The sequence below is a fragment of the Pseudopipra pipra genome, chromosome 1 (genome assembly GCF_036250125.1).
Source record: "Pseudopipra pipra isolate bDixPip1 chromosome 1, bDixPip1.hap1, whole genome shotgun sequence".
Taxonomy (NCBI): domain Eukaryota; kingdom Metazoa; phylum Chordata; class Aves; order Passeriformes; family Pipridae; genus Pseudopipra; species Pseudopipra pipra.
This window is the reverse complement of record NC_087549.1, coordinates 123,656,415-123,684,277: the sequence shown is the minus strand read 5'-3', so window position 1 is coordinate 123,684,277 and position 27,863 is coordinate 123,656,415. Positions and strand designations below refer to the sequence as shown.

Sequence of the window (27,863 nt, the reverse complement as noted above, 5' to 3'; positions counted from 1 at the left end):
TCCAGTGGCTTTTTTTAAAAATTTTTTTTTCCATTCTCTTTAAACCAGTTTAAAATAAAAATGGGTTAGAGTTTCACATAATCAAACTGCTACATACAAGTTTATGTAGTAAGCAGGCTGGAATAGCTGCAGCTATTTTACTTGTTCTGTTCTGTTACATCATGCAATATGTTAAGCCCATAATTAAGTTTTTACTTGAACTGTTGGGAGACAAATACTGCCCCCAAGGGCATAACGGTTCCTGTCTGCAAAGGTTTCCTCACAAACTGGCATATTTTGCAAACCAAAGGGCAGCAAAAAGAAGCTTCAAATGTTGTGAAGCCAAATTAAAGAGAAAGACAGTAGTTTCTTGAATAAAATGGTTTTCCTCTCTTAATCACATGCTATAACAATGGCGTTATGACTAGAATTCTACAATAAACTTAAAGCTTATGTAATGTGGCAGTCATGGGGTTAATATTAGTTCAATTTTCACTAAAGTTCTTGAATACTTACCAATTTCAAATAATGTAGAATTTCAGTTACTAAGTGTTTCCTAGTGAGAGGATATAAAACACTGCAATCAGATACAAGTTTTTTATTTCTCCTTTAAGAAAGGCACAGTAGGTTACCTTCCTGTCACTCATGAGGATTATGTTTTTAAAGATCTGTATGAGAAAATACATGCACTTGTTCATGAAGTTATGTTCTCTTATATCATGTGGAGTCTTGAAAATGTGCTTTTCACTTATAAGATTTTTATAAGGGATAAGGTAGAAAACATGACATAAGTCTCAGATAATTCATTTTACACTGTTACTGATTTTAGTCACAAAGTTACTGTTTTTACTCAGATACCTCTCTCTGGATTGAAATAAAAGAAATATGTTTTTCAGTGTAGTCTGATGAATAAACCAAACCCAGCAATGCAGACATATAACCATGAAGCTTTCTGAAAGGAGGCACTTTAATTTCTTTTGTTTCTCCAAGCAGCATTTATTCTGAACAGCTTTGGTTTCTCCTTTAGAAAGCTGACTTGTTTTATTCAGTGATGCATTCTATTCCCCAGGTAGGTCCTATGGGAAAACTTTCATTACCTCTTTGGTGAGATCATACAGAGTGGCCACCAATACCTGGGACCACAGGCTCTGCTCTGTACACCTGCAAGAACTCATCAGACCACTTGTGGTAAGAACTTTCACATATGCCTGAAGCTCCTGAACATGTATATATAGTATATTCAACCTAAGGGAAATTGAAGACCACAAACTTTCTCATCTATGCAGCTCCACCTGTAGCTAGGTCTTGTCTGACTGTGAAGGAATAAATTTACAATGATTCATCATGAGCAGATTTTGTCTGAAAACGTTTGTGACTTGGCATACTGCTTGTTTACTTTTTCAAGTACCCTTACTTGGTAACGTGAATTCAGTATTTTGTAACACTGCTTGTATAGTGATCTTAATGACATTGGGTACACTTAGGTTTTCATTTTCCTAGTAATACTATTTTACGGTGCTTCAATTTAGAAAGGTCTGGATTGGCACGGGAAAGTATCTCTTATGGAACTGGTTACTTTAACCAACATAACTGACAGATTCACCAGTTCCAGCAGTCCAGAATGGCACTATCCTCAAAACTTGCACTTACTGTTTGCATATTTTCTTCTCCAGAAAAATAGTAGAATGGAAATGTTATACATTTCCTTGCATTTTCCCATTTCCAAAATAGGGAAAATAGTTTGTAAGACTGTTTTTAATTTTCTACTACCCTCTCACACATCTGTAGCTTTGTCAGTTTATCACCAGCTGACATATACTGAATATTCAAATTTCACTGTTGAGTTTCTGTCCTGGACAGCAGTGTATGTGGAGCATCCATGAGTCCAAGGTGCCAGGTAGGCAGAGTTGCTTCTAATCAGCAACAAATGTTAGAATTTTTGAGGCTACAAAAAGAAAATGTTGCTCTAACTTTAGTTCTAGGAAGTCTTGCTTGGAAATTACTTTAAGCTATTTCCATATACATACATTTATATGTATTTATGTGGATGTATATACAGGGGGTGTGTGTATAAGATATATAGATAGAGATAAAAATATTAAAACTACCCAGTCAGTTTCTGGGTTTGCTGAAGTAGTTACTTCAGAGAACTGATTGTACACAATTTTCTGAAAACAGCCAAGAGATTTTTCAAGTACCCTTTGCAGACTTCTTATTTTTCATTTTCCAAAGGTAAAATTTTATTTGAGAAGAATAAAATATGGAAATTAGCATGTTACATGTGAGCAGGCCATTTGTGGAGCCTGGATAACTTGGGGGAAGTGCTCCTTTCAGCCCTGGCAATGGGCTGAAGCTGCCTTGCAGTTGCAAGCAAGATGAGCGGGCTGATGTCTCCTCGGTCCCTAACAAGCAGGTTTTCATATGTCAAAGAGCCACACTCAGATGAAGGTAATTGGAAGTAACTGCTCAGAAGAAGATGCCCAAGAGTAAGTTGCCATGGAGATGGAAAGGCTAAACACCACTGTACTCCTAACCTCGAAGGAGGCGGATTTCTCCACATGACAGCTGAGGTCACAGGGGCACGCTGGGAAGCTCATCCTGCCAGCTCGAGGTCTTCCTGTAGCCTATGGATAAGTGAAGAATTACTGCTTCCAGTTTTGGTAGTCCATTAACCTTCACAAGCCTGAACTTTCATTCAAATAATTGCAAAATAAGTATAGGTGGTGAAACCTGAACAGAATCACTGCTATTTGTATGGCCTTTGGAAAGTTTAGGGACCCAACCCTGAGCTTGGATCCACTGGTGTGGATCTTTCCAAGATTTCTGATGTAATTGGAAAATACTAAAGCTCAGAATTACCAGCAAAACCAGAAAATCATTTATTGACCGGCAACCAAATGAATGTAAACAGGATGGCCTTTCATCACTGGTGGGGCTTTGTGTTCACTGGGGCGATTACCTTCTCTTTTTACCTGTTTGCCTTACTGATGAGTTCTTTTAGATATAAATTCATTTCACAAGGTGCATTAGAATAAGCCACTATGCATGAGCTTTGATATACCTCACCTGGGATCTGCCATAAGGACAGAAGGGTGGCGAGTTCCTGCTATGAACCCCAGGAACCCACAGCCTCTGTGCACATGACTCCCATGGATACAGTAAAACCTGATTTAAGTGCCAGCAGAGAGACTGGTAAGTACAAACTGTCTGACAGAATTGATCTTCTGCTCAAGGTAAATAACAGGGCTTTTTTCAAAACCTCAGCACTACTTTAAAGTGGTCTTAAGATATAGCCTATTGTGGGTGAGGTTAGTGGTGCAAGTTCAGGCGCAGGTAAATGGCTGGTTGCAGAACCAAATGACTTCAGAAATAAGTGCTTAGTGATGTTATTTTGAGCAACAGCTTGTTGTTGACTGTTCTAAATGCCAAAAGCCGTTAAATGTTATTGTGATTCTGTGGAGTGGACCCTGCATTAGGAAGAAATAGCTCTTGTGAAAAGTACCACTTAAAGCTAGAAATATTTTTCAGCAAAAACAACTTCAAGTCTAGTTTAAATCCCAGACAGCCCTATGACAATAAGTTCAGATAAATGCTCTGAATCCAGTGAAGTTCTTACAGCACAGGAGCTGGGGGAGTCTGGAAAAGAAATGTGATTGCTACAGCTTTTATTCTGTCCTGTCATCTGTAGGAGTACTCTTATACACCAAGAATACATCTCACCAAAGCCCTGTCTACCTACTTAAATCTTGATCTGCTCTAAAGTCCCAAGTCTTATCTTAAATATCCTGACAGAGTTAGGGCCTAGGTGCTCTGTAGGAACAGTGCAGTTAATAGTGTTCGGTTCAATATTGAGCTGATTGAGACCTTAATTTTTTTCTCCTGCAAAAATCATCACCACTGTCTTTCTCACTGAGGCCAAAGCAGCATTATAAAACCCCAAGCAAGACTCCTACCTTTGGAGAGATGCAGTGGTGTAGCTAATTTTCTTTTCTGTTCCAGCTCCTGGCTGCTAGGGACATTCTCTTCAGCCAGGCAGAAGAGAATGGAAGGGACATAAATACTGTCCTGACTAGCAACCATTTCTGTGGAAAGTGGAATGGGATCACTGTTTCAGATAAGATTGCCCATATACTGACATGTGCTATCCCAGTTCCACACTCCACTTACCTGTCTCATCTACCTGTCTGTCCCTTTGACCACTTTAAGGTTATTATGAGTGCAGTGTGTTTGTACAAAGCCCCTAATTAATGACAGACTAAATAGAACTAATGTTGTGGCTCATATTAACACACAACAGGGTTGAGGTGAGTTGAGACTCCAGTCCTGCCTCTCCCACAGGTGTCCTGTGTGACTTTCCTCCTGCTCAGACTCTCATCTGCAAAATGGCATAATAATCCTTGCTTGTCTGCTGCAGGGATGCAGACATTCAGCACTTAAAATACACTCACCTCAGTAGTGACAGTCCCTAAAACAAACTCAGAGCATCCTCATGAAGGAAGAAGCAACAGTATTTTAACACTGCAGAAAATGGGACTGTCGGGAAATTATGCAAATAGTAACTATGCTAAAAATACTTTAGTAACCCTCTTCCATTGTATCAGAACATACAGGCATCATGTCCACAGACTCCAAGCAAATCTCAGAAATTTTGTAGATACAGAAGAATATTTCAAGAACTGGTCTCAGAATTATCAATAACATTATTGATTCTTTTCTGCAGCTTGAAGGGGAACCGGCACTAGGTTTCTTGGCCCCACGAAATCTGGATTGTGATGGATACCATAAATACATAGATTAAATTCTTGCATCTGAAAGCCCTGTACTATATGGACTGCACTCTGATGCTGAGATGAGATTCTTGACAACAATATCAGATAATTTCTTCAAAACTCTTTCAAAAATGCAACCTATGGATACATTTGTAGGAGAGGGATCAGGCTAGTCTGCAGAGAAAGATGTGAAGTTCTTAATCTGGTGTGTTGTCAGTGCTTTAATGACATGTGGAGCACACATCTGACTGTGTTATTTCAGCAAGAGATCTAATTTCTGGGGGGAAAATGATGCATCAAATTAGAAAAGATTAAATGAGTGTTAATACTAGTGATGATAATGCACCAGCCTGGCCAAGGTACTGCACTAGGAAGGAATTTGGACCAAAGATATTTGGAGTAGAGGAACATCTAACCTGTTATGCAGTTCATTTCTTTTTAACTTTGAATTAATTGTGGGGTGGGAAACAAGGTATGGATCTATCTTACTTTTTTTTTGTATGCTTTTATAAACAAGTACAGCAACAATAACTTACTATAAAAAAGGCACGGTTGGTTGAATTGGTGGGTCTAGTCTTCACCTCTGTCCTTTGTTCTCATCTCCTGCATGATAAATTCCCTTTGAGTAGCTTTCCTGCTCCTTCCCACTTGTACCAAGCATAGGAAGTCCCTCCCAGCCTGCAGTCCTGGATTCTTTCTGCCACACTGACAGCACAGCCAAGCGGCGATGTGCACAGTCTCCATGACACGAAGTGCAGCCCAAGCACAGTGCTCTCCCATCACTTCCCTTGCTGGGCCCTTGATCTGATTAGGAGCCAAGTGGCTGCTCATAGAGACTTCCCATCTAAGCAGTAGCCGAGGAGGTTTTCAGGGAGTTTTAGTTTACTGGTAGTCTGAAGAGGTGAGATCTGGCCAAGGAGGCTGTTTGACCATCTCTTAGCCTTAGCACCTCTCTTGTACAGAACCTGTAAGAGTTTAGCAGAACAATATCATTAACAATATCAATAAGCCATCAGATGCTAGGTTAAAGGGACCAACCCTAATAGAAGGCTAAGCTTTGTCATTTAATATGGAGTTAACTGGGGCACTGTAGTTCTGTTCATGGAACATCACTGGTGCTGTACTTAAGAGATTAAATGAATAACACATCAGCAGGGAAGGAAAATGTAATCAGAAATCTCAGCTAGTTCTGTTTCAGACCTTTCTGTCTTCTGCACCTTCCTTTCTGAGTGTAAGTCTGAGAAACTATGTCCAGAAGCCTCAAAACCTGCCATGTGATGAGACTGAGCCTTGAGCTCCTCATCCTTACCAGAGTTAATTAAAGTCTCCTGTGACTCCCACTCTTCTGCATTTCTCAGTCCCTTTCTTTACTCCCTTCTTTTCCTCTAGGCACTCTTTTTTTTTTCTCTTATCAGTATCCGATCATGGAGGCTTTGCAGGAGGGAGTGTGACAGCTCTTCTTGCAAGTGGCCAAACAGCACTTCATCTGCTGGGGGAAGTTTGTGCTTTTCACATTCAGTTCCCATCCACTTTAGGGAGTCTGGACTATTATATATGGCATTCATTAATTCTGCCAAAGCTAGGACTGAAACAGAGGCTGAGCTGCATTAATGCTGTGATTTCAATTCCTGCTCATTAGTACTGTTATGAATTGTTCTTCATTTATGTTCTGTCTCAGTTACAGAGCAGGCCTGCAGGGAGGGAGAGAGGCTCTTTTGGGGGGTGAGACGTGTGTGCCTGTGCCTGCACTGTATTTTGCCTAATGCCTGGGACAGGAAGGACTGTGGGTGGTGGAGAGGGTGAAGGAAGCTATTAGGTTCTAGAGAAGTACAAACCTCCAAACACACTCAGCTGAAAATCAAGGCAATTTCAGGGTACATCCTACTAACAGCAGTCATCCCAAGTCTGGAACAATGTGTTAGTGGGCTTCAGGGGTCAATATTACTTGAAAATGTGAAGCTAAATAGAAGCTGCTAAGTGTTAATTGTTTTGCAGTCATTTATCTCAGTACTGTTGCCAAAAAGACAGCAAAGGTGAGGGAGGGAGCATCACTGGTTTTTATCTGAGAAAACGAGATGTTTGCACTCTCCTGGAAAAGAAATCAGACTTGAAAGTAGAAGACACAAAAAGAGTTGACTGCTGGGATTTCTAATGGCACTGTTGTATTGTCCTGGACAAGTTAAAGAATGTCCTGGATGATATTCTGGAGATACTTCTTGAGAAATTTAATGTCATGCAGAAGACTACTGCCTGGAGCCCCTGTGCCCTTGTTTGCCTTCAAGAGTATAGGAGGAGGAAACTTTGTCCTTTCAGAGATCTGTAGCTGGACCTCAATACGAAAGCAAATGACTTTTTTATTAACAGTACTGTTGCTCTTCTGTGCATTTTGGGGCTTTTTTTTTGCTTTTTTTGGAAATGAAAGAATAGCTATTCTTTATGGTGTCAGTATGCTTTTTATTTTTCTGCAGACAAAGGGGGAGCTGATATTTTCTCCTCACATGGAAGTGCTGCAATCTACACTCTTCTGTGATGTTTTGCCAAACACATGGACTAAACTAGCATATTCCTTCCACATAATGCTTTACCCACTGGTAAGTACCCTACAGTGACAGGGTTTAGCTACTAAGCACAGAGCTATTCCAGCAGCTTTATTCTTTTTTTTCCAAAATTTTTCCTAATGAAAGTCAGTTTTCCTTTGAAGTGGGTTTTGTAGAAATGCCAAGCACTTTGCTGAAGGCTCCATCACCACCCTTTGTCCCAAGTACTAGGGGTGTTCAGCATCTTGCAGGATTCCTTTTCCCCCAGCCTGCCACCAGCAATAGCTGCTTGCAGGTGGCTAGACATGGATAAACCAGGCAGTGTTTTTGGAAATTCCTCTGATACCTCATGGCAACGTATGCTGCAGTATGCCATTACTCAAACAAAAAAACCAAACAAATAAAGACCCCAAACAAATAATAATTTAAAAAAAAAAAAAAAACCACAAAAATTGTCTTTCTCCTGTTTTTTTTTCTTCAGCCTTGGCAAACAGTTGACAGTTGTAAATAAACAGATCTAAAGAACTCTGATTTTTTTTATTTGCTATGCCATAATACTTATAAGCCTTTGGGGAGATATACCAAGAAGCAAGGAAGTACTTGAAAATCCCTGTATTAGCATGATATATAATGACACAAGTATGTGGGCAAAGTGTAAGAATTAAAAGAAACTTTTTTTCATCTGGATTTTCAAGCAGTCAGTTATTGCAGTAGGTGTAATATGGTTGTAGGCTGTCTCTCAATGGAAATCACGTTCATCTTTTGAGCTGCAACCCCTCTTTTAACAACTTTCAGAGGATAAACATCATACCTTGTTTTTTTGAATCTGTGTTTTCCTGAGACTGAAGCATCTCATTTAGGAATGCCAATTCAGGCCTGTCATCAAAATGAGATTTTAGTTTTAACTTTGAAAAGCTGTAAACTAAGTTACAGTTCATTAGAGGAAAGGTGAATGACTCCCAGAGGCAATTAAAGAAACATCATTGTTACTTGTACTCTTCACCAGACCCACATATATAATAAAAGGAAAGCAACACTTTTGGAAGAGAGTTGCTACTACAGAAGCCCCAAGGGGCAAGTCAGGGTGGGAGAGTGGAGCAATGACAAAGATGTCATTTGACTGTTGCTTTTTGAAATGGTGACATGCATTTTTCAGAGGATTTTTTTTAAAGCATTTGTCAATCCAAGGGTAATACTGTATATTCCTCCTCTGGATATGAGGGAAGTATCGTGGAACCTTGTGACTGAAGTTTGTGTTTGTGATGGTATTTGCATATATAGTTTCCTGTCACATAAATCCTCCTAAAATCCACAACAAGCATATGCAACATTTTATATGCTAGTTTATGTTAGAAGAACACACAACAAACTTAAATCCAGCAGCTTTCAGAAAGTGCATGGCCCTTCAGCAGCACAGAACTCATCTGTTTTAACTACACCAAAGTACCTGTTTGATATCTCACAGTACACATACAGGCTAAGTGTTCCAGCATAGTTCTCCACCCTTTGGTGGAGAATTCACCATAAACTAGTGGAGGATTACGGGAAAATCTGAGAATTTGACTTTGGCAGGAACATTCATATTTTAAGTCCCAACTGTAAATAGCTTCCAGTCCCTGCTTTCAATAAGAGGGCATGTTGATGAAACCACAAGTCCAGTCCAGGCAGATGCTACGTACTGATCTCTGCATTCAGACAAAGAGATGATGCACAACTGGACAACATTACAGCCTGCACTAAATCTGCATGTTCAAATGTAGCTTTATCTGTTTAGCCACTGTTAAAACCCAAATTATTCCAGTCTTGCACTACAGAACACTACGTAAACCGCGTGCTGTTTATTGCAGGCACCAGGCTGGACATCAAGCTGGGGCCGATTCCTGAAGCGCAGCTCAAGGAATTGACTTAGCAATGCCAATCATTTTTTTAAGGGCAATTCCAGTGGATCAAAGGGAAACAGATAATGTTTATGAATGTCCAGTTTATAAAATCAAAAGCAGAGGGCCAGCTTATGTTTGGACTTTCAATCTGAAAATCAAGAAGTCAGGTAAATGGGTTCTGGCAGGAATAGCTTTACTCTTGGCAGTTTAGTACTAACCTTTCAATAATACATGCTGCTTTCTCATTCTGCCTTGTAGTAAAAGTTAAGGAAGATAAACATTTTTCAAAGTCAGCTAGAGCAGGAGATTTGCCTCACAAAAACACAATCCTTAGTGTAACACTTATGTGCTCTATGTTGTTATTTCCTCATCCATCAGTGTTGTGTTCATGTGTTTCTCCACATAATGATTATTGATCTGCAAGCACCATTACACCAGCTACGGGAAAGTAAATGGGAAACATTAGCATCTGGGTGTAGTTTGACTCACAAAGTACTCCTCTTTAGATTAGTCTTTATTCTCTCTACATAAAATGAAACAGGTATCTTACAAGAATTTTAACATATTTTAACATGCAATACAAGCATGTTGCATTTAAACGAAGTTGTTCAAAAGCCTGGTTGTACAAATGAAAAAAACCTCTAAGTATGAACTGTAAGAAGCAAAAAAAAAATTAATCCTGAACTCCGATTTAGACCAGATGGTTCAGGCAGCAGATGCACTACACAAAAACTGCTGGTTTTACTGGGATGATGTTTAAAATTTTATTTTATATTTTTAAAGAAATACTCTTCTAGTTTCATGTTTCTGTGAATAATTGCACTTTGAAATAAAATAAAAAAAAACAATCATCCTCCCACTGGTCGATTGCATCAGCTTTGGTTGGAATATAATGGCATCAAATGAAAGGACACTTTCCTTCTTTGCAGGGACAAGTTCCATAAACTGCAGGTGGATTAACAGGTTCAGAAAGCAAGGGTTGGAAAACTGAATCTTTAAGGTCAAGTTGGGAGACAAGGGTGTTTTGTTTCTTTAAAGATACGGATGCTTTGAAGGTAGTTGTTAAACATCCTTTCTGCAAACTTGCACAATTATATAAATAAAAATATTGCTCAAACTGATCAAGTTCTCTATCACGTGCTTGGGTAGCTCTATTAAAAATTAACCACTCAAGGTTCAAGAGTGCCATTTCACTTAACCTATAGGTCTGTGCATGTAGATTTCTCTACCAAAACATTTTCCTGAGAGATCTTTTGCATAAGACCATATCAATCAAAAAGTTCCCAACACAGAAATGAATGTACTATACACAACAATTCTATCTTATATAAAACGGAGTAATAAACTTTTGAAGTCAAAATTTTTCAACATATTAACCAGTTGCAGGCACAGCTTGAGCTCAGTGTTGTCAATTGTCATCCGCCAGTTGTTTTTGTAAACTAGGAGACATGAGAAAACAATGTTAGTGCTTTTTAGGAAACTCAGGTTCCCCATAAACAACAGTTTCCATTACTGAAGATGACAACTTCCAAAACAGCACTTCTATACGCTTCAAGGAACCAGTAGGGATTTCAAAATAGGCAAAAGCATTTCAATTTCTTAAGCAAAACAGTTGTTTACACAGACAGTATGACTCACTTCAAAGAAGCCAATTTCAGCCTAGGAAAAATTCTGAAGTCCAAGAGACTTCATTTGCATAGGTGCAGGATCTGCCCCAGGGCACAAGAAGTCAAGTGTAATTTAAGGGGCTACAACAGTTTAACAAGGAATGACTACGGAGCATGACCCTCACCTTTCCAGGTACTCCTTGACATTGTTGTAACCGTAGAACTTGGCCAGGTGGATGAGCATGCCGGTGGCACAGCGCCCGTCCCGCCGGCGGCAGTAGCTGCAGTTGCACACCCCACGACAAGGAGGACAGATCCAGGCCTGCAAGGGCATGAATGTGGGACAGGGGGTAAAAGCAAGTTATGAGCAAGGTTATATTGGCCTTCCCGTTGCTCAGACAAACGTAAGTATGGCTTCCCTACCATGTGACTGCTCAGGGCAAGGTTTTAAAAGCCTCTATCAGCCAGGCAGTCAACCTTGTTAACAATTTCCAAATTCTGCATGATTAAAGAAATCATTAAATGCTTTAATGCTTACTCTGAAGCCTCAGGTTCTCTAATGTGCTCAGTATTGATTTTCAGATAGACTGAAGTCATCTGTAATGCCTAATGATAATTCATTCTGTGCTAGGCTGACCGTAGTCAACTCCCTAGAAGAAGATGGGTACCCATTGTGACAAGTTTCTTTGGCTCTGCCTACTGGTATAGCACGATTCCTGGAATTGAATACCCAGCTCTTACATGAGTCAGGCATCTCCAAGCTGCTCAGCAACTGCACACAGAAGCACAAGTGCTAATACAGCAGCCACTGCCAGCACCTCAGAGCCATTAGTTTTCTGCTGACCTTCAGAACAGCCCAGAAGCTCATCTCTAAAACAGAGGTGGAGGAGAGGAGGTCTCAGAACAAGCCAAGCACTCTGTTCTGCTAAGAGGTTCTTTGTGTATCCACGTGCCTCATTCTCTGGCAGCAGCCTGTGCTCCCTCCTTGCTCAGTGTCTCAGGGGACAACAAAGAAAAGGGAATCACAACCCTAAGACTTTTAGGGTCCTTCTCTTTTTTTCTCATATTTAAACAATGGAATCAAAAACAAGGAGCCTGCTTTGCATGCCACGTTACTGAGAGCATTAAAAAATGTGTCTGTTTTGGCATTTTTCTGAAAGTGGACGGATTCCATTTCTTAAAAGCTCTCACACTTGCCCTCCACCATCTGATAACCAAGTGGAGCTTCAAAGCACAAAGACAGGTGGCTGGTAACCCAGGTCCAGCACTTTCCACTTGAGTTCTAAACAAAATCAGTGTCAGTCATAACAGTACTACAGATCTTCTCATGGCAAAGAAGTTTAAACACATCATGTTACCATGAGCATATATTGTTCATTATACTTTTGTTCCAAGCCCAAAAAATGATACTTACTGGATCAAGCAGAGCTGATTTCACATCTTCACCGTATCGATTTCGAAGACACGGTCCACAAAACTGCCCTCTTACTCCTCCACAGCCCTGGTTGCGACAGATTGTCTTTGTATCTGTTGTCTTTTGTCGACACTGGTGGCAAGTACTACCCTAAAAGTGGAAAGGAGGAGAAACATCCTAGGACATCTTAAATGCTCAATGACAAACTTTCCTAATAATAAGCACAAATTTCAAACCGAAGTCAAATTCAGCTGTGAAAATCTTAGTAAGTTCTATTATTATGATAAATCATATAGCAATGGTAGGAATTTTACAGAGACAGCGTCCAGCTTCAGTTAGTTGTGCTGGAAGTCTCAAATTACATGAGCCTCATGTTGCAGTTCTGATCCTTTCTTCTAACTAAGAAAAAGCTAGAACTATTCAGAAAATGACCTTGTGACTCATCTCTGCCAATACAATGAAATACATAATAAGTTGATCTTTACAACAATCAATAGCCAAACCCAGTGAAAGAAAGGAAGGAGAAGTTCCATCAAGAACTTTAGAAACTACCCAACCTGTACAGAAATGTGATTTCCAGGGGGTACAAGGAACATCAGGGATCACTATTATTTAATGGTACAACCAACACAACATTTATATTGAGAATGAGAGATAAAAAGGATGCCAGCTCTTCTCAGTGGTGAGTCAGAGCTATAGCAAATTTTATTTAATAGCTCTGTGGCAAGAAAGCACTTCTCTCCAGAGGTAAAAAGCTGGTGGGGTGTATCAACCAGCACAGTCAAGCCTGACAAAGCTTTCAAGGTCGTGCTTGCATAACATAATAATGATGAGCTGCACTCTCTCCAGAACCTCAGGAAAGCACACCTTTCAGCAAACTCCAGGGAACTACTGAGAGACTTTCAATTTCAAGCAGACAGACAAACTGAAGAATACAGCAGCCACTTACTAGAACTTTGTCATAGATTTTGTCTCTAACAGTGACTGCAATGTTGTCCAAGTCCTCTTCAGTAATATCTTCTACTGGACGATGAGACGAGTACTTTGATGATCTCCTTCTTTTGCGCACTCCACAATCCCCCTGCTAAACAAACTCATCTCAATACCTTTTGTCTGATGTCACGAAGACTCTGTCACCAAACTTGGTAACAAATTCTTTCATTTTTAATGTGTATGCAGTCCAGAGTGGGCAGACTACAGGCTCATGCACCACTGGAAGAACAGGTAATAGTTTCCAAATTATCACTGCCTCTTTCCCTCTCCTCACTAACTTTTTCTCTACTACCTTTTTTATTAATTCTGTTTCAATGTTCTTCCTTTCCATCATTACTACTTCTACTTCCATAAATCCCTGACATGACTTCTGCTAACTTTTTTTCTTTGCATTCCCTGCACTCCTCCACTGTAACCCTTCATGCTCCATTTCTTCCCTCTCAAAATAAGAAACTATGATCATATGCCTTCCCGTGCTTTCCTCCTTCAATCTCCTTGCATACTCTCTGATTGCTTTCTCCAATGACAATGTCTAATGCCCTGCAAAAAACCCTCTACTGAAGTTTTAGGTTAGCCCTGCATACTCAGGCCTCCCTTTCTTACTATCCTCTTTGTTATTTGGAAGAGAGTACTCCACTCACTATTAAATGCTCTTTTTTCATTCCAAATATCCTTCTCTTTGACCCCTATTCATGGATAAATCTTATCTGATTCTTAGCCTTCCCCATACCTGTCTCTTCACTCTAAGATTGCCTCTGTTCTGTCCAAAACAGTCATTTGCCTGCTCAGGTTCTCATTCAGTGCTACTCCACTTTTTCTAATAGCCAAGTTCCCTCTATAATGCTTCAGCTATGCCCAGCACTCTTTCCTACAAGCAGAACTGGTATCCAGTCTGTGTGGATGCACACTTAAAGAGTCTTCCTCATAAGGGCTAGGAATTTTCAGATAATGAATAAATAACAGACTGTAAGTAAACTGCTTTGTTACGCTTGGACAACACAGGTCACAAGCAGAGCCCACTTAACAGGTGAAAGATGAGGCAGAAAGGCCTGGAGATAACTTTTTCTGTAGCTAATCCCAACCAAAGATTCTCAATAACTTTCTGTAAGATGTGATGTCTGGTCTAAGTGCTGGCCAACAATTTAAATGTTTCCTAATTCCTGACTACTGGAGATATCAAAGTCTGGCAAATACCACACTGAGTCTCTTCAAGAGGTTTTGTTGCCTATAGCTACGGATATGTTCTGCAAATTTCACAGCCGACACAGTAAATTTTTCCAAGGCAAATTTTTCTGGCGGACGAGCATTTCTGGTTGGGTTCATTCGACGTGCTATCTGGCCTTCAGAAAATGTCCTCCTTGGGGTTTTCTTCTGTTTCTAGAAGGGGAAGAAAATTCCAGTAACTGTCCTTTCAGTTATTCATAGCATTAAACACTAGAAACGATCTGAAAATGTCTGTACCACACGTGTAGTATCATAAATTAATCTGTTGTTCTCCCACTCCTTAATTGTTAAGCCAAACCTCACCAATTTCTAGCATTCTCCTTACAGACTATAACCTTCTACTCCTTTTAAAACTCCACACCTTCAGGTCAAATTCTATTCCAATTAACATCATAGAACTACACCAAAAATTTAACATGTTGTCATATTAAGGTAGAAGCTAGTTCTTACTGTTCTTTGATAGCTAAATGCTCAGATTTTCCCACAATCCGAATACACCTTTGAGGAACAATCCACATTCTAGTTTATTTTCTTTTAAACTTTTTAAATTGAAAGGGCATTATTAAGCTGCTTCTCGTGGTTCATGATTCCTAAAACTTGGAAATTCTTTAGAGGTGAAAGATATCCTCTTGATATTGTCACACCTGCCAATCACTGCGTGACTGAATTCATGTACCATAAGTCCTGCCTGGGCACCTACCATAAGGCAGCTACTAAATCTGACAGTATAAAGAAGATGTAGAAAGCAAGTCTGCTTGCTACCATACACTTACATTTTCTTTCAAAGAAGTGAAAGACACATTACAAGGAGACAGGCTGGAAGTCAAAAATCAAGCAGATGAGGTAACTAGAATACTTCTTGTGCCCTCTCCTTTCCTCCATTAAAGGTACTAAATAAAAGTAGCAGGCTTATGTGCGTATTTAAAGTATGTTTAAGTCTCTAAAACATTTAACTAAAGCTAGCAAGGTGATCCAGCCTTTCAAATTCTGTTTAACTTGGCTTCATCTTTTAATAGCCACCATACCAGCACTTCTAAATGGGCTTTCCAAAGACATGGCTCTTCAGTTTTTCCTCACATCTCTTCTGTTTATAATACATGTGGAAAAACACTAAAGAGAACTAGGAGGGATTGACAATCCTCTGCTTAAAGTCGAGAAAAGGCAGTTGAAACAACTACAGTCTCGTTCCAGTTTGTGTTGCCATGTTTCAATTTCATGAGCATTGCTCTACTGGGAAGTGTGGATTTTAGAAGAAAAGCCTGCAAGAGGGAAATGAACAGAATCTAAATCCAAAGGAAAGCAACTATTCTTCTCTGTTCCCACATACACAGACATATGTCTACCATCTCAATAGTATTTCTAGGGCAAAAAATATAAAGTAGCATCTCATCTCAGTTTTCTTATTTCTTCATAAATTAATTTATAAAATTCCATTTCCTCACATAATCTCTAATACTTCTTGACCAATAGCAAATCTATACAAATAAAGTACCCAAACTTCAAGAAAACCAGAACAAACTTGGTCAAAGTTTCTGATTAAACACTTTAATCCTAAGTCTAACAAAAACGACTGTCACCACTAGTCAGTACCGAAAACTTACCGAAGGAGTTGAGGTGGGCGTTTTCACTGGGAACAGGTCTGGTATGGAATTCAATTCTGCCAGCAGCTGAGCAAGCTGAAATCAAGTGATGTCACATTAAAAGCTCTCTGCAACTTGCAAACAAGCAACAACTACTATCCACTCTTCACATGCACTTCAAATTATATCTAAACATATGAAGTTTCAGTGCATGAAACTTTCTGGAGGCACTTTATTTAAATGGAGCTCACAAAAGGGGTTCATTTACTCCTGAATGAGCAAAACTCTGCAATCTAGCAGTGCTAACTTCATAGCTCCCACTAATTGTTACTAGGAACTAGAATTAGACAGAATTACATAAAATCTTGTTGAAACAGCACTAAGGGAGCACAATACAACATGGTAATGACACCCATGACCGATAACAAGAAATTCAGTTCATATGACAGGAGAGAGGGAAGAAAGAAAGACAGGGTGCCCTTGGCAGAAGACAGTAAGATGTTCCCTGTGGACTGTTTTATTGAATGACTGTTGAAAGACCTCTGCTTTTTGTCAAAGAATTCAGTGTCCCCTTAAGCAGTGCAGATACAATCAGAGACATGGGTACACTCTCTGTCATAAAGCAACTGAGCCCCACTGGCAGTTCCTGTAACCACAGCACATGCACTTCAGCAGGATGATCTTTTGCACTATGTAGATGTCCTGGAGGTACATCACCACAGCAGTGCAAAAATTACATTTATGATCCTTAGCAGTTTCTACCTGGCTTTCCAATCAATAACTGCAGCAGATCTGTCATGCACTAACAAAAAGCAGAAAATCTATTGTGCAAATGACACCATGAAACACCTGAAGGGATCAGCTGTTTTTCTGACATATTCTGAATATAAGGCCACAAAACTTGGGCATCTGTAACTTTGTTCACATCCTCATTAAAAATGCTTGGTTCAGCTCTGGTTTTAAACTTCACCAACCTAGTCCTACTTGAGGCTATTTTAGAAGTAAATGTCTGAGTGCTGAAAGACCTGTAGGGTTTTCCCAGGTAGAAAAATTCACCGTAAGATTTTCCCAGCATAGCACCAACAGGGACCCCAAAAATCAAATATGCTGAAGCTAAGTAATTGCATGTAAACGTCAGAGAACAAAACAGCACTCATAAGTCTTACCATGGCTTTATTTTCTTTTATATTTATGGCTCTCTTAATCATTGCACTGGAAGTTTCCTCCTGTGTTTCTTTAATGTCTTCTTCAGACTCTGAAGTGGAGCCCTCTAGTTTGTCTGACCACTTGCAGTTTATTTCTCTTGAAAGAGGTGTGAGGGATTCACTGTCCTTTACAGGTAAGTCAGACAAAGACTGTTCAGGCACTTTCTTCTCAGATGACTTTCTGGTGGGAAACTGCAAAGCAACACGAAGGCCAAAGCTGCTTCTCTTGGGGGAAACTTCCTCCTTTTCTTCCTCATTACCCAATAAATTAGGGCATTCTTCATCACTCAGGTCTGACTCCACCGTCTAGAGGCAGGAAGAATCCCATGTTACATTACTGGCTGTGACACAATAAAAGTAATTTTTAAATCACTAGTTCTAGACAGCAGTCTCAGCACCCAAAGACAGCATCATAAATTCACCTAAATCAACAAATTTTTAAAAGTTCATGGTACACGACTTCTTCCTGTGCAGAGATCAATACAAAATCTACCTATTAATATAGTCTGGGATACAGACATGGCTGTTTCCAGAGGAAGAATCTTGCCTAGCACAGTCAGTCTGCAAGCAGGGGAAGTTGTTCTCATTTCTAATATGTGATGCTACATTAAATAAATCTCTTTTAAGGTAACACATTTAAATTCAGGATGAAGAAAGAACATCACAGTGTTATCAGAAAAATTCCTACTAGAACAGGAGGTTTACACAGAAGAGACAGGAACAAAGAAGTCAACATATACATTGACATGTAGGTGTGACTGCCTTTACCAGAACTTCTTTCTTGTTCACATGCACCTCATTTGAAGCAAAGCCTTCAAATGCTTCTGTTTCAGAGTCTGTGTCTTCAGTGAAAATCCTCCGCAGTTCTTCAGTGAGGTATCTGGACTGAAATCGGCCTCCCTGCAAAAATACCAGCCAGTAGCTGTGAGAGACAGATACAGAGTAGTCACACAGCCACAGTAAACCAGTTTTGAGGTTCAAGCCGGTACCAATTCAATGGCATATAACTGTGAAAGCACTTAGCAGGCAGAGCCTGTCAAAACTAAAAAAGAAGACAACATTCAGTTTCTGCATTGAGTTATTTTAACCCAGAAAGATTTTTTTTTCCCTCATTTTGAGCCCAGGGCTTTAACTGAGCTGCTTCTTGTGGGGGAAACTTTCTTCTTCATCTCTTCCTCCCCTTCTTCATTACTACCCAAAAAAAAATAAACTATCAGTTGTCTTAGGAGTAAATTATCATGTTGTTTTGCATGTTTTCTTCTGCATGTAAAAAACCCGGCCTTGAATAAAAGAAGATACAAACCACAATTACAGAAAGAAAGAGCCCTCCTTTTTTGACATTGCAGTAAAACAACTACCTCCTCTAGGCTTGCTGCAGCAGTACAGGCTCCTGGAGATAGGAGTCTGCTCCTCCTCACACTGTTACACCGTCACTGAACTGCCAGATACCAACACAAATCCACACAGCTTCAAACAACCTGAATAACATCCCTCCACCTTTCAACTGCTCAACTCTCTGTTTTTGGTGCACTTTATTATTCACACATGTTCTAGGGCAGACAGATCCTAAATTTCTGCCTACAGACCAGGAAGTAAAAAGATCTTATTAAAACACTCTTCACGATATGCACATTACATACCAGTTAAACACAATACTTTTACTAAATCAGAAATGTATTTCCATACTTCCAGTCAGAACTAGTAGAAGACCATCTTGGCAACTTCTCTGTTAGTCTCCCAAAAGATTTGTTCACATGTTCACACCACACCTGCCCCTTGAAAGTCAGAATCATATAAGTTTGTTTCCCCAATTTTCCTCTGCTATTTCTTCCTCCCACATGAAAAACAAAAATTACCTTTAATACAATGCACTTGATAAATATCTTTATTCTTCCTTTCAATTCCTTCCCTTCCCAGACTTTAATTACACACTTCTTTACATTAATATCTGGTGAAAAACTTAGAGGGGACTGGGCGGGAGGGGGTGGGGTGCTACTGCATATGCACTTTCTTTACACTTAAAACATCTACAAATTATTATGGGTAATTGGAATGAGTTTTCTCTGAGCAAAATTACTTCATTCTTTTGATGTTGATAGCTGCAGTGCAGCTGCTTGAGAAAGGAACAAACACAATAGGGAAGTTACTTAAAAGTTGAATTACATTTCTTGAAGGGAAACTGATGTTTTTATGCATTCTGTGTTTTCATGAAATTCCACAATGAAGTTTGGGGGGGAGGAATATGCTGTTTGTTAGCTAAAGTAACTAAAAATAACACATGTAGAGCTATGCTGTTGCATCTATGAAGAACTGTCTGTACAAGGGATATACATATCCCTGATATACATATCAGGGATACCTATAGAAGAAATGGTGGAAGCTCAGCAGAAATGCAGAGATTATGGGAGTAGGACTTCAGAAAGCTCTGAGGAAAAGCAGGCACACAGAGGTCATTACTTGTTAACTCATTTATGCATCAGATCCAAGAGAACACCTGATGCACTGACATTCCATTCATCACCTCAGCAGGGCAGCTACCTTGCCTCCTCTCACAATAATGGCAGAATTTTTCTGAACTTCCCATCATTTTGCCCCTCACGCCAAAACCTTTTCGTTTCCTGCACAGGTACCTATAGTCTTTTGCAGCAACAGTGGTGTTTAGCATCATAAACTCCAGATGATGCTCATCCTGATGAAGGGCCCTGATGCACAAGGACTGCAGATTATGTTGCAATTGGATGGAACTCAGGATATTTTTATTATAGCATTCAGAGGTAAAGGAGTTAAACTCAACACTGATGGACATTTAAAGTAATTCTCAGCCCAAGGGAAACACAGGCATGGTGAAGTAGGAGGTTGCAGTGCCAGCTGGAAATTTGGAACAAGTCTCAGTGGGATTCTCAGTAACACATGTTAAAGTAGCAGTAGCATTTTTCATCACAGGATTTAAAATGCTTTTTCAGCAAAGACCGTTATCATAATCTTCATTTCACAAGTTGGGAAACCAAAGGAGAGAGAAGTGAAGTAAGCTGTCTGCAGTCCTCAAGCAGGCAGCAGAAGCTCAGGCTCCCACACAAGGCTTCCCCTCCACCACCACCTCTCCCCAGTGATCCTTTTTGATGCTCCACACAAAGCCACAAATACAAGAGTAAGCTACCTCCCGGTTTTATGAAGTTATCAGTACTGCTGTCTAGCAACAAGATTACAAACCAATTTAGACCCACTGTATTTCACTACATTTTAGCCATCATCTTTCTCCGTACACAAAGACACTGGCTCTACCCCCAAAAGGTTTCTGCACTCTCCTTACATCATTTGCCTATAAAGGCCCAGAAACAGCACATACTCCTACAAGCCTTGTTCTGTCTGTTTAATTTGCTAACACTAATCATCTTCCTTGCCATCAGCACCTCTTAACCAAGTACTGACCTGATGGACTAGGAAAAGAAAAGGCATTTTTAATTTTCTTATTAATCAAACAGAGGAACCTTTTTGAGAGTACAGACGACAAAGGTATCTTGTAATACATTAATCCCATGTCTATCAAATATAGGCTCCTAAAAGCCTAAAAACTAAATTTTTGTGCAGCCAAGACAGGACACCAGTTTATTCCTTTCTTGTGAATTCAGCTGCTACCTCCAGCTACGAAATCAGAGAAGGAAAAATATCAAATCATTGCGCTGATCCAAGCTCCTTCACCATCAAGAGAGCAGAGAACCAGCAAATCACACTATCACAGCAGAAGCTGATGGTTTCTGTGGGTCACCACTATTAAAACATGATTTACTACAGAAACAGCACTGAGATAAATTTCTGGAAGAAACACCTTGAAGTCTGCATACTCACAAATGGCCATCCAGTATCATGCATTTCCACTGCCTTAGGTATCCAGAGCACAAGAGTAATTCTGTCTTTCCAATTTCACTTAAACTCACCTTCTAATGAAACCCATTTTCTTTTTCATATTATTATGTTTTCAAAAACCATCATTAAATCCTATAAGGATAGCAAGTTTGTTTACATTTATTTTTCATATGAGAACTGCAACTTATGAGTTGTTGTGTGAGTTAGGGTTCACACAGCTTTGACACAGGCTCAGAGTACTACTGCACCCAAAGGCCATAACTGGACCATGGCAATCCATTCCTACCTTTTTTCCAGACTCCAGGGAATCAAAACTAGCATAGCTGTTCTCTGACAACAAGTTCTTTCTGGAAGCATCATCTTGGAACCCTGGAAAATCTTCATTGCCACTGGGGGCATTAAAAATGTTGGCCACATCCTTGGGTATCTGTTTCTGATTCAAAACAAGACAGAAGATAAGAGTCAGATGTGCCAGCTTAACAGGAAGACTCAAACTGGCAACAGTACAACTTATTTTTGTACTCCCGTGCAAGTACAAATCTGTATCACAAAATATGCTATGTGTAAATTGTACCACATTTAGCCAAACTCCAGGAAAATTCTGTATAGACTGTTTTAATCCCTAAACAGAAACTCAAGATCTGGGGCAAGAAAGGGAATGCAATAGGTAGGTTGTTTAACTCCATGGGAAAGTACTTCTCAGACATAAAAATACATGGTGAGAGGACAGTTCCTCATCTAAAGGAGTTTTTCTCCAGCCCTGAATGTTCAACAGAACATCACTGAGATGAAGTTCAAAATCAAGAGCAGTCTGCCCTTTTCCACTGTCACAGACAACGAAGGTTGCTCATAGAGGTCCACATATAATGATTAGTTTTTATTATTCTTTTATCTTTTTCAAAATTTAGTTGTGCCAAAGTGAAGGACCCAAAGGAGGCTCATTCTCCAAAAATAATGTTGCTGAAATAAGTTCCACCTCCATTACAAGAACAAGCAGTAACTTGACCAAAGTATCACTCTCTGAAATAAGCTACAGTAACGTGGGAACATGGGCCCGATTTTATTCTGCTGAAGTCATGCTGACCATACTTGAACCCCTTTGGATACTTCCTCACCCCCACCTCCTACAGCCAACAGCCAGAATCCGCTGCTGTGATGGAATTCACTCAGAACAGAGAAGTGTTAAAAATGAAGCATTATGCATTTTAATGGAAAAACATACTAGGAGCTATGCACCTCGCTGCTATGAATAAATTGCTTCCAGGAGCCACTGCATTAGTTCTTGTGCTAATGTACAGCTGAGTTAGCCACTGCTGTGATTACTGTATGCCTAATTTCTTCTTCTTCATCTATTGCTTCTGCATCTGCACCAGAGGAGTCATTATGGGGGTGTAATTACTGATTTTGATCCAAAAAAAACATAAACTCTTTCCCTGTAGAAGACTTTTTTTTAAATCTTTTATGCATTCCCAAGTACTAAGGTACTAGTATTGATTTAAGTAACTTACTGCAGAACTTCAAAGTTTTAGTTTGTGACTTGCTCCCCATAGCCTGCCTACGAAGAATCTCATTCAGTTATTGATGAGTCCCCATTTTACCAAAAGAGCTTAAGGTAATAATAGACAAAGCTGATGTATACAAGGTGGGCACACTTCAGAAGTCTAAAAAGAGCATCCTCACCATGAAGCTTGCTTATCAACACTATTTCCACAGCTGAAATCCTGTGTTTCTACACCCAAAATCACAAGTCAAGTTTATTCCCAGCAGAAGTCCACTGCCATCAGCAGACTGACATCAAAGACAAGCATGCACCAAACATCTCTGCCATGATGGGTTTGCTTGCTGTCATTTATTGTGTAGTCCTGGAAGCTACTGGTATTTTCATTTTTAACTTTCAGTCACAAATAACTTTTGAACTACATTCTGAAACTGATTTTCAATCAGCATCAGAGCCTAGGATTTTAACTTTGTCAACAAATTAGTATATGCTAATAAAGAAAGTAAATACATATATGCCTAAACACAAATGTCAAAATATTTATCTATTCTAAACACCTGGATGACACAGAACATTTTTGCCATTAAATCCCTTAAAAAGGCAAGAAGGCAAAGAGGTGATGAACGTTCCAAGTTTGCTCAGGGAAAATACTTCAACATGAACAGACCACACGTTCAGATACAATGGTCTGCTGCAATGTTGCAGATGTGAGAAGTAATGTCTTTTAAAGATACACGCTACAACGGATAGATACCAAAAGTCTAGCAAAAGCTGGAAATAATTCACAGCTGCTGAAAAAGTCATTTTTATTTCTAATAGGAGATTTCATACCTACTGAACTCATTTATTTTTGCATATAAAACACAGTTAATTGCTTAAAACTCCCAAAAGGTACTTTTCAAAAACAAAACTTCCCAGCTACAAATAGCACACAATCCAAAAACTGCCAGAATAATCAATCCTATGTTTTTTCAGCAGAAGTCCAAAGTTCAAGACATCCCCATCTCTCAGTTCTCCCTTCTCCAAATTTGACAAAATACCACCAGTACATCCAGGAGCACACTCAGATGTCTTGGACTGCGCGGAGTTACCATTCCCACAGAACCATGAGTAGGCAGTTCATGTGTGCCTGCGGAGGCTGGCAGGGCTGTCACCAAGGGCCAAGGCTGACAGAGACAGAAAATGAGGCCAGGAGGGTTGTCAGATCTGTTTCAATCACGAGTGATTGGAAAAGGAAGGCACCTGAGGTCCCCAGCTGTCACAAGAACATTTTTCCAAGCACTATTCCCATGAATTCCGCCTGTCTTGTTAGGCAAGGAAAAAAAGACAAGCCTGAGGTGAGCTGTTTTACTTTCCACATCAACAGGAAGAATTCTCATGTTTCAAGTGAAAAAGCAACTTTCCTGATACCAAAGCCAGAAAACATGCAACTTGTCCTTCTGTAGGCTGCAAGGAGAGAACGCTTGCCTGCATGCACATTCATGGATTTTGTAGGAAGCATCAGCTATTTCTATGCCACTGACTAACATATTTGAGTTTTTTAAGAATTATTTATATGCAACACTTTCCTTGTCAATTGTGACACTAACACATTCTTCTCTGACAGTGATGTATCAGAAGAACATACAGTATGAGAAAGCAGGGCTAGATGTAATTCTCTTATTTTTGCTCCTACCACGAAAAAAAAAACCATCAGTTGGGCTGTGTTCCCCTATTCAAGTTTCCACAATGTATTCCTATTCAAAGCAGAGGACAGACAATTTCAACCATGTTCAAATTTAGTCAAACTGAAATAATTCCAGTCTAACCCCAAACAGATGCTCACACAAACCAAATCTGTGCGAAGTCACACCTTCAACATGCATTGGAAAGCCTCTTAAGTTGTCCCAGGTTCAGCACGGAGGCAAGCTCAAGGCGTGCCACCTAAGGGTTACAGGCACTGGATTTGGCTCATACCCCAAAATAACAACCGAACAGGGAAGCATTCCAAGGCTGACAATTCTGAGCAGCACTACAAGAATAGAGGGCCCCAGCCAAAATGTCAATAGGTGCCAAACCAGTAAACCAAAACTGAAGTCAAGATCCTGGTTTTTCCACTGAAATCATAAAGGCGAACAGCATTGCAAAAGTTTAATTTTAGGCATCATACAAATGTGTGAAAGATGTGGAAGGCAAAGAGTCCCTTACTACAGCACAAAAGAATCACACAACTGGATGCACAGTCAACAGGACTGTCAACACCATAACCAGCCTGAGACTCAAGGGCAACAATGAAATTTAGGAAGGCAAGGAAGATCCTAGATGATCTTCACAATTTCTCAACAGCATTAGACCACAAACCCCTGAAACTTTCTGGATAGTGAAATATATTCCTGGCACAAGTGGCAGGAGGTTGAAAGGCAAGTGAGTGTTCAGAAAAAAAAAAGGAACAAGTGATAGAATGAGCAGTCATCACCCACTTTTATGATCTTTGCAGACATAATGTGATTCCAGTGAAGGTGAATTATGCCTGAGCCTGTAAATCTGTCACAGCAGTAACTCCTGGGACTTCCATGGTGCCCCCGAAAAAGTTCTGGCAATTTCACCTCAGACAACCTACTGCTAAATCCAAGTAAATTCTGCTATAGTCAGAACAGTGGAATAGGGTTTCTATGTTGCCTTATTTAAACTGATAAGCTAATGCCTATCAAGCTACTTTATCCTAAAGTAAGGAACTTCCAACTATCATAATCATATGGTGAGCCATTTAAAATGCCACCGTCCATAGGCAATACCTGCCTAAAAACTATTTCCTAGTTTTCAAAAACGCTGATAATACTGTGAATATCAGCATGCTGTCATATGAACACAGTTCAAACACTGTCAACTGCTACTATCTGTTCCTTTGTACTATCTAATCTCTCATCGATTCAAACAGTTGTAACAGCTATTTCTGAATTAATTTTGCATAATTCAAGAGCATCCTTTTCATCTATGGTGATGCCTAATTACTTTCCAAGCCCCGGCGTTCCAAGGAAAACGCTTTTGTACAATACCACAGGCATACTACACATCCCTGCTCTGTGTCTCAATTATTGGTGTCCAGTCTTTTTGGGTGCAAGTGCTTTGTCAGCCAACCTCCCTTTAACAAGTTCTGTGTACTGAAACTGCTGTGCAAGGACTTGGTAAATTAGACTCTGGGACGGAAATGGAACTGCAGGTATTGTGATTCAAAACAACTTTGTACTGTTGACTTCTTTAGCAATTGTTTTTAATGGGGGCACATACAAGTTAATGTGCCTGTCAGCAGACAGTATGTGACTTAAGAGACAAGGAAACCTTTGCCACCATATCCTTCTGGCCCAGGCAGAGCTGAACTCACTGCTCACCATTGTATCACAAAGACGAGGCAGAGCCAGCACAAGGCTGCACTCAGACAAGAATGAACTCCCATGAGAAACAGGAAAGCACCAAAAACAGACCGGGTCCTTTGCTAAGCCTTAAAAGAAACATGTGCAGCCTTTTAGCTCTGCACTAGAAAGGTGATTAGCAGAAGGTAAGAACCTCTTGTTCCAGCACCCGAGGTGAGAAGTGAAGTGCTATTTGCTTCTATTGTCAACCAGGTTTTTCCCAAACTGTTTTATAGCCTCTTATCTTCACATTGACAATGAGGGGCCTGAGGTCATACACAGGTAGAAGGTTTACAAAGTCTTTGACAGGGCAGAGGTCCTATGTTCTAGTACACTCTTGTCCCACAGAAACCCATATAAAGCCCTAACTTTCCATCATCAAGAGCTGAGATTCTGACTTTCCCCTCACTCCTTCCCACCATCTGGGAAGCTCACCATGACTGAAGGGAAGTCAATTTAGAGTACATATAAGGAGAACAGTAAAACACTGGAACAGGTTGTCTAGAGAGCTGGTGGATGCCCCATCCCTGGAAACATTCAAGGTCAGGGTGGACAGAGGTCTGAGCAAGCTGATCTAGTTGCTCAGAGCAACTCATTCGACGGCGGGGGGCTGATTAGATGAGGTCCCTCCCAACCCAAACTATTCTGTGAATCCACAGCTACGCCTCCTCCTAAGATGTGAAGCGCACACCAGCCTGACGCACCCAAGAAGGCGCCAGGCTCGGACCAGACCGCAGCCAGCGGAACCACGCCTGTGTTTGTCCCGAACCCTCCAGCCTCACCAATACTTACATGCGTGTTTGCGGTGGCATCGCGGTGTTTCAACACCACCAACAAAAAAGCGGCCAGAATTAAAAATAAATACACTAATTAGCTATTTCTAAAGTGGCATCCCCAGGCTCACAGAGACTAACTAATTAACACAGCTCCTCCACATCAGCCTTTATTAGAGCCGCCGCAGATCCCAGCACCGCTGCAGCTGCCCCACGCCGGTGCTGAGCCCCTCGGGCGGTTTCCACCCCCTTCCCGGCCTTTTACAAGCCCGGAGCCGTCGCGCCACGTGGAGGGCGCCCGGCGGGACCGCGGCTGCCGCGCCGGTCGGGACCGCGAGCACCGGGCGGGGGCGGCGCGGGGGGCCGGGGGCGCTGCCCCGCCGATGCCCGCCCCCCGTCCGGGTGCTGAGGGGCAGCGCCTCCGACCCCCCGCGCCACGGTCAGCGGACAAAGGCCGCCGCTGTCCCGGGAAGGCGGAAAGCTGCCGGGCCGGCTCCCTTCCCCGCCGCCCGACCCTGCTGCCCCGCTCCGTGCGGGCCGCCTCACCGTGCCGCGGGTCCGCGCTGCCGCCGCCCCCCGCCGCCGCCGCCGGCCCCTCCGCGCCATGGCCGCCCGCGCTGCCGCGGGAGGAGGAAGGGGACGGAGGAGGGAGGAGGAGCGGGGGGCGGTGGCGGGGTGGAGCCGCCCGGCGGCGGCGGGAAAGGCGGGATGGGGACGGGGCACCTTGTGTAGCCTGACTGGGGATGGGGAAGAGCCGTCTGGACGCTGCTGCGGAGCCCTTGGTGGTGCAGGCGCTCCCCCCGTGGCACCCGGCATCGTCCGTTCTTTCATACACACGCGTCGCAGTTGGTCTGAAAGGAGCGGTCTTTGCCTTGGGGGAATAAATAGGCTTTCATCCTCCAAATAATTTAAACTGTTAATTTAGTACAAGCGAGAAGTGTAAGCCTCTTGAAAACCTCTAAAAAGAGGGAGAATGCAGATGATGTAGCTTTAGAATCGTGAGGGTTGGAAAAGACCTCTAAGATTATCAAATCCAACCATTAACCCAGCACGCATGATCACCAACCCATGGCCCCAAGTGCCACATCCACGCTATTTTTGAACACTTTCGGGGATGTGATTCCGCCACTTCCCTGGGCAGTCTGTTCCAA

General features: G+C 41.1%; 3 protein-coding genes across 6 annotated transcripts in view; 2 read left to right on the top strand and 1 right to left on the bottom strand.

The window, feature by feature from the left end:
- DNAH11 (dynein axonemal heavy chain 11) overlaps nt 1-10,024 on the top strand; it is a 102,773-nt gene extending 92,749 nt beyond the window's left edge. The window contains exon 18 of the mRNA XM_064675385.1: nt 1,049-10,024. The gene's annotated coding sequence lies outside the window, so the exon portion shown is untranslated. The remainder of the gene's footprint in view (nt 1-1,048) is intronic.
- CDCA7L (cell division cycle associated 7 like) lies at nt 563-27,508 on the bottom strand. 4 transcript variants are annotated; one of them, XM_064675356.1, is made up of 10 exons: nt 27,259-27,508; nt 21,339-21,485; nt 17,957-18,088; nt 17,150-17,494; nt 16,005-16,079; nt 14,374-14,556; nt 13,136-13,270; nt 12,187-12,336; nt 10,958-11,094; nt 563-2,603 (listed from the first exon to the last, which is right to left on the bottom strand). In XM_064675356.1, the coding sequence occupies exons 1-10, from the start codon at nt 27,316-27,318 to the stop codon at nt 2,573-2,575; spliced, it is 1,395 nt and encodes a 464-aa protein (XP_064531426.1). In that variant the 5' UTR covers nt 27,319-27,508; the 3' UTR covers nt 563-2,572. The 4 variants fall into 4 exon arrangements, with proteins under 4 accessions (XP_064531426.1, XP_064531416.1, XP_064531432.1 ...); XM_064675346.1 differs by lacking the exon at nt 563-2,603 and adding an exon at nt 9,662-10,604; XM_064675362.1 differs by lacking the exon at nt 563-2,603 and adding an exon at nt 9,662-10,604 and having other exon boundaries at nt 13,136-13,267.
- LOC135409124 (targeting protein for Xklp2-A-like) overlaps nt 27,317-27,863 on the top strand; it is a 38,798-nt gene continuing 38,251 nt past the window's right edge. The window contains 1 exon segment of the mRNA XM_064644286.1: nt 27,317-27,561. Coding sequence (XP_064500356.1) covers nt 27,317-27,561 — 245 coding nt within the window.